The sequence below is a fragment of the Ursus americanus genome, chromosome 5 (genome assembly GCF_024610735.1).
Source record: "Ursus americanus isolate L20-20 chromosome 5, mUrsAme1.1.p, whole genome shotgun sequence".
Classification (NCBI taxonomy): domain Eukaryota; kingdom Metazoa; phylum Chordata; class Mammalia; order Carnivora; family Ursidae; genus Ursus; species Ursus americanus.
The window spans coordinates 13,499,028-13,512,688 of record NC_142131.1 but is presented as its reverse complement, the minus strand read 5'-3'; the positions used below and the strand labels follow the sequence as shown (position 1 = coordinate 13,512,688).

Sequence of the window (13,661 nt, the reverse complement as noted above, 5' to 3'; positions counted from 1 at the left end):
TGGTTTTAGATCCTAAAATGTGGCCTAATATGTGTTAACAAAAAAAAGTCTTTATGAAAATCTTGTTTCTAACAAAAAAATAGTCCCTTCCTAATGTAGTGTTTCTTATATTACAGCCCCTGAGTGAATCAGAACTCATCGATGAACTTTCAGAAGACTTTAACCAGCCTAAAAGTAAAGAAAAACAAACTAAGCCATCTGAAAAACCAGAAGTATGTTTCTAAAAATACAAGTCTCTAATTCTGTGGTTTTGTAAAATATTTGTAATCTTAAAAATGTGAGGGCCAAAATTATTTTAGCATGAAGGAGTTGATAGAGACCATTTGTGCCATCTTTTTTATAGGCAGTTTTCTTTTCTTTTTTTTAAAAGATTTTATTTATTTATTGGTCAGAGAGAGGGAGAGAGAGAGAAAGCACAAGCAGGGAGAGAGGCAGGCAAAGCGAGAAGCAGGCTCCCGACTGAGCAGGGAGCCTGATGTGGGACTCGATCCCAGGACCCTGGGATCGTGACTTGAGCTGAAGGCAGATGCCTAACTGACTGAGCCAGCCAGGTGTCCCTACAGGCAGTTTTGATCTTGACTTTTTCTAGATGTGCTTTCTTTTCCCAAACCGACCCTGATATTTTTATAATTGAAGTCCCATAAGTATTCCTTCAGGAAAGCATTCACATCCATGCTTTTCTTTCTGTTCCTCCTTCTGAAACGGACCTAGTTCAGGTTGTCATCAGCTCATGGTGGCAGAGGCCTCTGTCCTCAGTCTCATTTCAGCCCCTCCCATGTGTCCACTGGACTTAGTGCTTCCCGGGCAAGCATGTTGGTAGCCACATCATTCCCCTGCTCTAATCCTCAGGAGCTCCCCATTGCCCACAAAATAGAAGTCCCAGCCAATGTGTTCTGGCCCCAGCTTCCCTCCCTATCAAGGTGTGTCCTCCCCTTACTAAACTGTGATAGTAAGTGCTTGTGTGTGTGAGTCCTTGGCTTTTCTCATGTGGTCCTTTCTTGTGGAATAACCTTCCTTCCTAATTCGCGATTACACAGAATGTCAGTATGCCTTTAAAGCTCTGCTAAAATATAGCCTTTGTCTCCTGCTTTTCCCTCCCCAAACCTTACCACTCTTCCAAACCTTCTTAAACAGAATACAACATACCCGGCTCTGTTCTTTCTATGTCCCTATTAAAATATTTATCACAAGTAAGGTTTTAGCTGTCTTGGTCTTCACTTCTGACATGTATACATAGTTCTAAGTTCTCTCATTGAGAGAAGAGACAGTACGCTAGTAATGATCGTCTACTGAGCACCTTGGGTAGGGTAAGGGTTCGTAGGTGTCTGGATGGATTAAAACCAGTGTGTTTGAAATTTTACTCTTGTGATAAGACAGCACAGTGGTTCTCAAATGTTAGTACCAAGATCACCTGAGGGTTTGTTAAAACACATTGCTGGGTCCCACCTCCAGAATTTCCATAGTAGTTGGGGTGGGGGCCTAAGAATTTGCATTTGTGACAAGTTCCCTGATTGCTGCTGGTCCGGGAATCATACTTGGAGAACCCCTGGGGTGGTATTACTTTCTTCCCTCTGTACATACCTATTTCCAATTGATAAGGTTAGCTCCTAAATATATAAAAATGGTGCATTCATATAAAACATTGCATTATATAATTGGCACATTGTTATATATTATGTGAAAATAATATGAATAATAATAGTCGCTAATTGTATTGAGCTCACAGTGTTCCCAGATAGTATGCAAAGCACTGGACATGTTTTATCTCATTGAAAGCCTCCTGTTGACCCTTGAGATGTAGGTACTATCCTTGTTCTCATTTTACAGATGTGGAAACTGAGTCTCAGAGAGGTTAAGTAACCTACCTAAGGTAAGAGGTAAAACCAAGTTGAAATAATGGGAGACGAGTTTTAACATGCCTGGATTTATTCACTCGTCAGCAGTCCTTCAGCGTTTAAGAAAATCGTGCTCGCAACATATAGCATAGGAGGCTGTATTGTTTGTCCGTTGTTGTTCAGTCTCACTAACGAGGTGTTCCTCGAAACCCTTCATCGTACTGACTTCTCTCCGCAGGAATCTCAGGCCGCTGCCCTGACCCCCGTGAGCGAGGCCGTGCCTCGGACTTCCATGTGTAGTATACAGTCGGCGCCACCCAAGCCACCCACCTTGGTGAGTGGTCTCTGGACGTGGAGCGTTGTCTTGAGAGCGTGCCGTCCCTCCTCGCATGCACTTGCTGCTGGGTGTTACCAGGAGATGACTTGATTCTAACAAAATGAGAAAATCTTTCAGAGCCACAGAGCCTGCTGTTCCTGTGGCTTCGGGGTTTGCTACAAAGTCAGGCGAGATTTAAAGTTTTCATTAACCTGCCGCACGCTCTGTTTTTTGTTCACCTCCTGAAAGGCTTTCTGCTTCCTCCGCTGTTGGGGATAATGCTTAATGCTGCTTTTTCACTTTCCACCATCCTTCACGCCTCTCTGGAGTTCCACACATAGCCTCATCTCTTTCGTGGACTCTCCTAGTGGCGTCATCCGCACCCGTATCATCGTGACTTCTCCCCACTCCCGCGGGAAGGGAGATCCACTCAGTTCCTTTCCATTTCCTCTTTGACTTGCCTCTCTCCCGTCCTAACTCCTGTATGAAGTATGGTGATCAGGTCATTGCTCTTTCGTTTTGAGTTCGGTGGGTTTTGTGTTAGCGGGTAGAAGCCGGCTCGGTACCAGCTGGTGGAGCTGGGCTCTATGACTCCAGACTTAGTGAATCTACGCTCTGAAGAGTTAACTTGCTGCAGGTGCTTGACAGTATCTTCTTATTAAACTTCCACAAGGATATGATGAGCCCTGTTCTGGTCATCGCTCTGTCCTGGACGAGGGAAATGAAGCTTTGAGCTGACCTTGAGCAATCCACTTAACTGTTGAGAGCCTCGGGGATAGAAACAAGGCTCCTGCTCTTAGTAACTTTAGCATCTAGGGTGGATGTGGCCAGACAGCAAGCTTTTTACAGTACATTTTGATCTTTCTTAGATGGAAAAGGGCAGGGGGAGCTTGGGCGAAGGGACTGGCCCCCAGGAGGAATTAGGAAATACTCACGGCGGGGGGGCCATGATCACACTGAGAAGCTGGAATAGCACTGGTTTCCTGGGGAGAACAGCGAGCCAAGGACAGGCCAGCACAGAGGTGTAAAGCGCTTGGTGTACTTGGTTGGGTTTAGTGCATTTAGTTGTTTGAGAAAAGGGGGTGAAGAAATTGTGGGATGTGTGCCCTGGGTGCCCTGAAGTGGCTGCTTCCTGCCAGGGACATTCTTGGTGCCAAGGGAAAATCCCCTCAAAGGCCAGGGTTTCCCTCCTGCCTTACGCTCCAGAACTTTGCATTGTGGGAACGAAGCCACAGGCCACGGTGGTCAAGACTAGGAGAGGAGGAGAGAATGTGGGACGAGACAGTGAGGGAAGTAAGAACAGAGGTGGTGAGTGGAATCACAAAGACAATAGCCAGCATTCCAGAGCAGAACTCTGTGACCTAAACATGTGTCGTCCACCTCCTGTGCCCCAGGTGCCGGCCAAGGCCTTCAAGGGTGCCTTCTTTTCCCTCTGGACCCTGACTACAGGGCATTGAGCACTGGATGTTTAGTGCACAGAAAAGGGCTCTGTTTTTCCATTCTCTGACCATCCCTTCTGGGCGTCTGCTCCATCAGCTCTGGTGACCATGGTTGCTGAGATTACCGTCGCTGAAGTTCGTTGGCATTTCTGGAATTATGACAGCCGTGGGCACCAGAATGAATAGCCATGAAGTGTGACAAAGGTCAGAGAACCCAAGAAGGGCTTGAGGATTAGTGAGCAAAAGGAAACAAAGAGCAGAGGAAGGAGATGAATGTGTACCCTGTGTGGTTCTCATTTGTATAAAAAGAAAGTGTATTGAGGAAATCCAGAACCCTGAGTTCTAGTTGCGAATTTGACAACATGAAATACTACAGAAATGGAAGTTTCAGCCCTTAGTCCTGTTTCTAGATTGCTTCATTCTTAAGAGTACCGTGTCTCCTAGCTTGGCTACCTCCGTTTGGTTTATTTCTTAAGCCAAGGGGAGCAGGCTTAACAGGAAGTAGTAGTTTCCAAAGATTCTACAGCAGAGAGTGGAGAAAACCGAACTCAAGTGTGAGCACGTGTCTTAGATCAAGCTAGCAATTCCGATTGCTTGGTTGGTCACTGCGCATCTTGCATTTTAGATAGAATCCCAAACAGGTTAGATAAATAGGGATTTTTGTCGCTCCTGGGAATAAAATCTATGCAGCGTCCAACCACTAGAGGGCGACAAATCACCTTCCACTCAGGTTCCATTTTCTCATTGGTGATCTCTTCTGCAGTGCAGCTAAGCAGGAAAACTTTTTCTTTCTTACATTTGTGGTTGAGGCATATAAACAGAAAGACACTTTTACGCTAATATTCAAATATGTACTCTGTGTGAGGTCATAGAATTTTATAGGAATAAACTTTGAGACTTTTTAATTCAGAAGCTTTCATACTTTTGACCAAAAGAGCAATAAGAAATTCATTGATATTTCAACCCAGTATCTATACAATAGAAATAAGTTTAATGAATAGTACTTATCCTTGTTGTGTATGATGCATTCTATTTTCTATTCTTTCATCAAAAAAAAAAAAAAAAAGACCTCCTCATGAACTATTGAATTGATTTTATGAACCATTAATGGATGGATCATGACCTGGGGTTTGGAAGAAGTCAGATCAAGTCCCATCTTTTAGCCCTCGTCCAATCTTTTAGCCCCTTTTTGTCATTCATGTTGTCTTCACCCAGTTTCATTTTAAAAATGAGCATGGCTGGAGCTCACTGCATCATGCAGGAGCACATTCCCTTTTGAACAGTGGGACCCCAAGTAGACCGACCATTCCCATGGTGGCACTCAGGTCAGTCGGCCACAGGCGGTGACCTGAATCAGCATGAGTCCACCTTGAACAGTAGAAGCCACGTAAAGAGCGTGAGCTGGTGTGTCTCCGCAGAGACTCTGCCTAAGCCACCACCTCCAGGAGGGCCAGGCTGATTGCACAGGGCGTTGGGAACAATGTCCTCTCATAGGACTTTCTGAACGTCTTTCCTGTGCCATCTCTAGGATGTTCACCATAAAGATCACTTCTTTCTGGCTTTCTGCTTCTCTGAGGAGTACCCATTCCATTGTCTTATTTTCAAACTAACACTGCATTAGATGATGCAGGTGGCTCAATGTCAATTCATGTTACACCCACTTACTGCTTAACATAGGAAACCTGGTCTAATTTTTAACATTTTAGGTTTCTGAAACATGGATTCTAATTCAGTTGGTAATTAAATTATTAAAAGATGACATGTACTTCTCATCGAGACCTGAAATAAGGATATGCCCTTCTGAATTGTTTGATGTAGTCTCTTTGAAAAGCAGTGATCAACCACCCACTCAGCGTATCCACGGATGTCTTTTAGAAAGCCATGGGGCCAGATGATGCGGTAGAAGCCTTGGCTGGCAGCCTGGGGAAGAAGGAAGCCGATCCAGAAGACGGAAAGCCCGTGGCCGATAAAGTGAAGGTAACAGCAGCTCCGTCACTTCTAGAAAGGAGCTGTCACTGATGGTCTTCACTCCCCAAGGAAGTTAGTCATATATATGTTTCCCACAACGCGGGACCCGCTGGCTTTGTCTCTTAGGGAGCATCCCTGTTTGATAATCTAAACCTGAGTGAGCGTCCGTGCTTCGCGATAGCAGCGGACAGATAGCGTACTCCCATTCTCTGAGTCTCACCTGGGTCGTGTGCATTGCCACTGCCCAGGAGTCCTGAGGGAAGTGGCAGCTGCCCGCCCTCCTCGGCATCGCCCTTCAGCCCAGCGGGGCCGTGGCGGCGGCGTCTGAGGCGGCGGAAGTGGGGGAGGCTGAGGAAGCTGAGGTTGCTGTGGGATCTCTGCGCACTGGGCCGTGTGTGTGTTCTGGCCTACGGTGGGGTTACTTACCTCACTGCCGTGGAGCCACTTAGGCATCCACTTTATGGAGATGTTTTTTTTTTTTTTTTTAAGATTTTTTATTTATTTATTCGACAGAGACAGAGACAGCCAGCGAGAGAGGGAACACAAGCAGGGGGAGTGGGAGAGGAAGAAGCAGGCTCATAGCGGAGGAGCCTGATGTGGGGCTCGATCCCAGATCGCCGGGATCACGCCCTGAGCCGAAGGCAGACGCTTAACCACTGTGCCACCCAGGCACCCCTTTATGGAGATGTATTAATCATGAAAATGGTATAATTTCTATGCAGGAGAAAGCCAAAGAAGAGGATCGTGAAAAACTTGGTGAAAAAGAAGAAACAATTCCTCCTGATTATAGATTAGAAGAGGTCAAGGTAAACATCCTTGGGTGTTTTTCTATTTTCTTTTAATTAATACTGAATTTTATAAGCATAAAGCAGGGACATGGAAACGGGCCTGGAATATAGAGAGATTGTTTTCAATGTTTCAAATGCCAAAGAGTTTGCTAATACTCTGTCGGATACCAGGAATGAGGCTAAAATATTCCTCAGTGACCTTTCACTCCTCCCTGAAGTGAAAAAAATCTAATGCCTAAGCTGCCTAATTTTTTCCCATTTAATACATGGTTTATTACAATACCAGAAACAAAGACAAACTTAGAAAACCTTTACGTAACCAGGAAAAGTAAAATGAGGAATAATTATTCCCTAGGCAGAAAAATTTGCAACTCTTAGATACACATTGAAAAAATAAGAAAGCCTGTTTAACATTAAGTAGAATGATGATTCTGTTTCCTTCATTTTGAAAGTACAGGTCGTACAGAACACGCGACACAGTCGGGGAGGCTCCGTTATGTATTTGTAGTTGAAGTACGATCACTTGGTCAGGGACACACACGGGAGCAGAACCCACGTCCGTCATGTTTATAAGATGCGGCTACTTAGCGTAATCAACTAAATGTGTATCGATTCATATGCGTTTATATACAGCTACCCAGAGATGCAGCCTTGCGCCGAGTTACTCGTGCATATGTGGATCCACACGATTTACCACTCATTTATAAATTTTCCTTTACTAAAAATCTTCAGATGCTTTCACGACTTGGTCCCGCTTCTCGGAAGTGGCGCTCAGAGTCATCTCAGCCTGGGCATCATCTGAGCCTAAGGATGAGCCCCTGAGGGCAAGGATTTGGTCTATCCCAGTTTCTGTAATAGCCCCAGGGCTTACTACAGGCTGTCGCACGGAATCAGTGCATAGCAGTTGAATGGCCTGCCTGTGCAACTGACCAGTTTTCCGGCACTCCGGCAAAGCCCACCCCCCACGCAGGTGAGGGGTGCATCCCTGTGCTCCCAGCGTGTCCTGTGAGCGCCGTGACACAGTACCTCGTGTCGTCGTACTTCAGCTGCTCACCTGTGTTTCTGCTGCACTAGTGTGTGGGCTTTTGAGGTCACAAGCCACGCGGTTTGTTTTGTAGCCCCGTGCCTAGGGAATGCCTGGTACGTGTGAGCTGCTGGTGGGCGTGCACTATTTAGAGCCTAGTCCCTGGTGAGAGAATCTTGTTCCTGAAATGACGACTCTGATTTATAATGTACATCGTCAGATATAACCTATAGACGCCTTACGATGTTTACAGGGGTTCGTACTTGGGATAAATCCCCCAGGATAAATCCAGTGAAATGAATCCGTGCTGTGTTTTTCTCTCCCAAACAGGATAAAGATGGAAAACCACTCCTGACAAAAATGTCCAAGGAATCGCTTCCAGTAAGCAAAGCGAGTTTTCTCTAAGTGTATCTTTCTTACTTGGCCCTGATTGTTAATTCTGGAAGGGCATGGCTTTCTTTTCAATGAGCCGATCAGCCGTAAATAGTGACATCCTTTGAAGAGGAAACAGGTGAGAGGGCATTTGTTGATACATTTCCTGGTTCTTACAGCCCATGAGTGAAGACTTCCTCCTTGATGCTTTGTCTAAGGACTTCGCTGGTTCCCCAAACTCTGCATCTCTTGTAAGTCTGAAACTCCTGGTTTTATTTTCTTACTTGTAGGGTGGCAGAAATAAATGGAAACTAGTGATTGAGAATCTGACCTTGGAGCTGAGGAAATAGTCACAAAATTAAAGGCCTTCACCCCATTGTGGCCGTGAGATGTGTGTTCTATCATGAATTACTGTTCCAGCCCGGTGGATATTTGCAACAGTGTAACTAACTGAACCAGTGAGCATGTACTCTTCATCAAGTATACTTAGGAAAAGAGAATATAAAACTGAATTTACCCAAAAGTACCTCTCAAGTAACTTTACCTGTTGTTGATATTTCTACAGTTTATCCATAATTGCCTCCTAGGAAGACTTAAGCCTATGTAGAACAGATAATTCCTCAAAGGGAATTTTGTTACTAGAAATTTCAGGAAATGTTGGGTAATGATACATGTTCCTCTTCTATAGGATTTTTAAAGTTTTATTTATACGCAGATGTATTGTAAGTCTGTTGGAGCGCCCAAACTTGTATAATTCCAGACCTTTTTTTGTGGGATCTGGTTATCGCATAGACAATATATCAGTCGAGAAACAGAATGAGTAGCAATTAGAAGAAATAATGATTCCTTGGAGTTGCTCAGTTTTTGGACTTGATGAAGCAATAAACCCTTCAAAGAAGGGATTACTAACCAGTGTGTGGTCCTCACCGGACGCCTATGAAAGCACCATGCCAGGCAGTACGAGTCACCCCATTCTATGACCTTCCCCTCTTCCTCCTTCATACAAACAGATTACAGTAAAGAGAGGCTCCGGAGTCCTGATTTAGGGAAGAATAGAAAGTGAGCGGAATCCCAGGAATGTGGAGTCATATTGTTATAGTGATGCAAAACACCAAGTTAGGGGGAGCCAATGCCTTCATTCCTTTCCTCATACTGTCTGTATTATTACTATAATAGTTAGGGTTTTTCTTTTAAAAATTCAAAGAAAATGTGACAGTGAATTGATACCCAAGAAGATGTATAGCAGTGAAATGACTAGAGATAAAATAACCCTTTTTTAAAAAAAATTATAATATTGGAAAAATAATCTAGCAAAGGGAAAAATTATTAGCATCTGTCATGAACGAAGTAGAAATAACCAGTTATGGTAAGTCAAAAGGTCAAAGTAGAAAATTATTTGGGGGAAAGTGTCAAGAACTTTGGAGGAAAGTATCATATTCTGACTCGTTATTAATATACAAATATAAAGGAGTGTCTGCTGTGCATTCCATGTTCTTTGATAACAATAAAATAGAAATTCTATTTAAAAGGAGAAATTTAGGGGCACCTGAGTGGCTCAGCCAGATAAGCGTCTGCCTTCTGCTCAGGTCCTGATCCCAGGGTCCCTGTGTTGGTCGCCCTGCTCAGCTGGGAGCCTGCTTCTCCCTCTCCCACTGCTGCTCCCCTACTTGTGCTCACTCGCTCTCTCTCTCAAATGGAAATTCTGAAGAGACTATTAAAAAAATCAAGTATAAGACATTTGCAAATCAAAATCGTTGATAAGCAGCCAAAGCAGTATTCATGAGATACATTATCATAAATCCCTTCGTCAATAATGGAGGAGAAGAGAAATCTGATTAACCAAAGGTTTATCGGATTTTGAATTTCAAATTTAGGCTATTATAAAACTATTATAAATAAGTTATTATTTTACATTTAAATAAGCTATTATAAAGTAACCACCCAAAGGAAAGTAGCAGTCAACTATAGTAGGAGATGACAATCACAGCCTGAGACTAAACTGTCCCACGGTTGCTTGATTTGAAATAACTAAAGTTTTATAAGATACCAACAGCTGTAAAAGAGAAAAAAAAGTTTACAAATAAAATGTGATTAGATTTTAAAACGAGAACATAAATGAGTGTAAGAATCAAGTTGGTTATTAATCAATGTTTTATAAAACATTGGCAGAAATAGTAGGAATCTTACCAATAAAACTTACTTTTAGTAATTTTTTAGAAGATTTTATTTATTTGCCAAAGGGGGGATGGGTGCTGGCAGAGGGAGAAACAGGCTGCCCGCTGAGCAAGGAGCCTGATGGGGCACTCAGTCCCAGGACCCTGGGATCATGACCTGAGCCGAAGGCAGATGCTTAACCGACTGAGCCACCCAGGTGTCCCCAAAACTTAATTTTAAAATGAGATCTAAGTAGTACAAGATAGCAACTAAATTATTAAAAACCACTATTAAAAATTATTAAAAACCACTAAATTATTAAAAAGTGCAATACTTTTTTTAAACAAAATATAAAATACAAAATTCATAGCACCTATGCAAAAGAAAAACTGAAGAGATTAAAACTATTCTCAAAGTTTGCTTCCAAGAGAAGTTTAAAATTGACTCGTAAATGTTTAACACCAGATAGTCCCGTGTGACATAAATATGTTCTCAAAAACATGGCCTACGTAGTTGCTTCTACAAATAATGATGGTCTTAATCTTAAAACTCGACTAATATAGCATTATTAACTAAAGTCACTTAAATCTGTACATGTATAATTTTTAACAAACAATATAGAATTATTAAAGTAATTATTTACTGCCGTCAGAAATTCAAGATTTATTTAATGTTGGGGAAATCCATATAGCATAGTAGTGTATCAAAGAGGAACAATCAGTTATGTCCATATAAAAGATGTATTTCAAATTTCCCATGCATTCATATTTTAAATAAAAACCTTTAAAAAGTAGACAATCCCTTAATGTATTAAAGAGTATCTATTTAACTTCAAGAATCAAATATTCAGAATTAAGCCAGAGGCATTTCCTTTAGAAACAAAGTATAAGAAGTTGATTTACTGTCGTTTCTGCTTAATGGTGTATAAAGAATCAATAACAACACATGAAAAAGAAATGACAAGTATGAAAAAGGAATATTTGTGCATTTGTAGATATCCCTAGTTGTAGATACCACATTCATAGATAGATTGTGCATGCTGTGGACATCAGTAACAGATAGGAAAACACAGTGTGACACGTCAGACATTAAAGAAAAGAGCAGTAGATGAACAGTAAAATGAGAACGTGAAGAAATTAAAATATCTAAGATAGTTTGACTCCGTGTCTTAAAAGAATCATGACAAATCTCTACGGTCATTTTATAAGCCAATTTTTGTTTTAAAGATTTTATTTATTTATTTGACAGAGAGACAGCCAGCGAGAGAGGGAACACAAGCAGGGGGAGTGGGAGAGGAAGAAGCAGGCTCATAGCAGAGGAGCCTGATGTGGGACTCGATCCCGGAATGCTGGGATCACGCCCTGAGCCGAAGGCAGACGCTTAACAACTGCGCTGCCCAGGCGCCCCTATAAGCCAATTTTTTAACTTAAAGTAGCAATTTATATAACTCAGAATTATTCTGAAGTATGTTCGAAAAGCTAAAGCAAATGCATAAAAACCTGAAAAAATACTGAAAAGCATTTTCAGTATTTTTAGGAGAGATGAACTCAACTAAACATATGGTTTGATTTATATGATAATAATAAATTCAATTCTGATTCCAAATGCAAAGGTATAGATGAACGGAAAAAATTGAGAAACGAACATAAAAGATTTAGTATATTTTTTAAAGGCGAATACATCATTATTTCAGCAAGATTCTGAAATAATATACTATTTAACATTAAGAAAAAATAACACTGAAACCACACGGCATATACCAGGTATAAAGCAACACTGGGACATCATTATACACCTTGTATCAGAATTAAAAATATGTAACAAACATCTAATTGAGGCTAGGGAGGCCGCAGAAAGCAAGCATGCTCATTCATTGCTTTTCACAGTATGAATTTCTAGCAGCTCTGGAGAGGGAGGGCAATTTGGCAAGATAGAGTCAACACCATAAAAAGAACCAGTCTAGAACTTACACAGAGCAACTCATTATAAAGACGAAAGCTGAAAAACTGCAAACAACCTAAATGTACCCCGAAAATTTGTAACCAGACCATGCAACTCTAAGTCATTCAATTTTTGAACACTTGGCATAATATCAGGAGGAATTAGGAGATGGTGGGAACTGCAACTCTGGAGGAAGAAGTAGAGTCAGAATTGCTTTTAAGATGACGTGTTACTTTGCACCCATGCAGATGAAGAGAATAAACAGTAATAAAAGTGTATTAAAATTGTATTTAAAGGGCGCCTGGCTGGCTCAGTCGGTGGAGCTGTGACTCTTGATCTTGAGGTTGTGAGTTCAGGCCCCACGTTGGGTGTAGAGATTCCTTAAAATCTTTAAAAAAAAAAAAAAAAAGTAAGTGACGGCACTGCAGGTGTAGTTTTGTATGCAACATATTACTGACACGTGTGTGGAAAATGTAATTGTGTGTGTGTATGTATATATATATTTCTTTTTTTTCTTTTTAACAAAAGGAATTTGAAGACGCTAAGCTCTCCGCTGTCATCTCCGAAGTGGTTTCGCAGACCCCAGCTCCGGCCACGCACTCTGCCGGCCCACCCCCTGGCAGTGCGGTAAGCAGCAGCTAGAAATAGGCTTTTACAGCAGCTAAAAGAAGATTCAGCAACAAGAAAATAGGGCCCTTGCCTTAGAGTAAATGAAAATACACAAAACCGTTCGGAAGATAAAGCACCTTCGGTTTTAGGAGAGTGAAGACTGGCGATTTGGGGAAATGACAGAGCATCTGGAGTAATTAAATGACACTGTTTACGAAGTGCTTCGCACGTAGTCCGGGAGCTTGCTGTTACTGCTGCTTTCCTAGAATTGAAAGAGCAGGAGGGTGCCTTGTGTATATATTCGAATTACTAGATTCGACAAACTCTTTAGCTTTCCTGATTATTTTCTCCTCCTTTATATTTTTCCTGACACATGCTATAAATACTGCCCGTTATTGAATCTCAAGTTTATTTTATGGAATTGTTCAGTGTTTGAGCTCCTTGTCGTAAAAATTCAAATAGGTCACGTCAGAGCAGTTTTTCTCCCATTCATACCAGGAAAAGTTTGTCATTTTCATGGTAACAATACAAAAACCTCAGCATCAGTACTGTTTTAATTATTTACATGTTCTGAGGCAAGACTATGGGACCAAAGCTTTTCCAGACTTCCTTGATTAATTTTCTGCACCGTACCAAATGATACATGATCGAGGCGAGGAGACCACACCACATCAAAGAGATCGCCCTAAACCAGATCCCCCTCTGTCTTTGGAGGGGAACGAGTGGCTCATTTGCTAGACGGAGATGAAGTACTTTAGTGGAGTCAGCTATGCTTCCTTTCCTTTTGATGTAGCCTCAAAGCTGACTTCGTGCTGTAGTCTGAGATCCTGAGCGAATTTTCATCCTGTTGGGTCAGCCTCAGGACCATCTGAAAATATCCAGAGGCCCAAATGACAAAGCCCAGACTCAGCCGTGGGTAGCTCCATCCAGATCAGCTCTAATCCTGGGCTTCCACGAAGCACTTAAAACCGGGAAGATGCCATGTCTGTGTCTGTCTGCCCCCAGGGACGGAAGTGGCCGTGCGCACAAAGGGAGAATCATTCATGACCCAGGCTGCCGTTTACCCTTCAGTTTTTAAGACTCACGCGAGGGCTCTGCCCTGAGCCCGTATGCCTTTCACAAGTGTGTTTTAGGATGACACCTTTCCCATCCCGTTTCCCATCAGAAAGTCTGGTTTCGGTTAATATTTTGTATGAAGACATCACTCAAACTCTT

At 42.2% G+C, this 13,661-nt stretch overlaps 1 protein-coding gene across 10 annotated transcripts in view; it reads left to right on the top strand.

The window, feature by feature from the left end:
• The window catches only part of CAST (calpastatin), a 106,467-nt gene that overhangs the window by 79,752 nt on the left and 13,054 nt on the right, over window positions 1-13,661 (top strand). For all 10 annotated transcript variants that reach the window (XM_045808359.2, XM_045808357.2, XM_045808363.2 and 7 more), the window contains 7 exons: window positions 117-212; window positions 2,074-2,169; window positions 5,466-5,567; window positions 6,281-6,364; window positions 7,701-7,751; window positions 7,922-7,993; window positions 12,366-12,464. In XM_045808359.2, coding sequence (XP_045664315.1) covers window positions 117-212; window positions 2,074-2,169; window positions 5,466-5,567; window positions 6,281-6,364; window positions 7,701-7,751; window positions 7,922-7,993; window positions 12,366-12,464 — 600 coding nt within the window. The remainder of the gene's footprint in view (window positions 1-116; window positions 213-2,073; window positions 2,170-5,465; window positions 5,568-6,280; window positions 6,365-7,700; window positions 7,752-7,921; window positions 7,994-12,365; window positions 12,465-13,661) is intronic.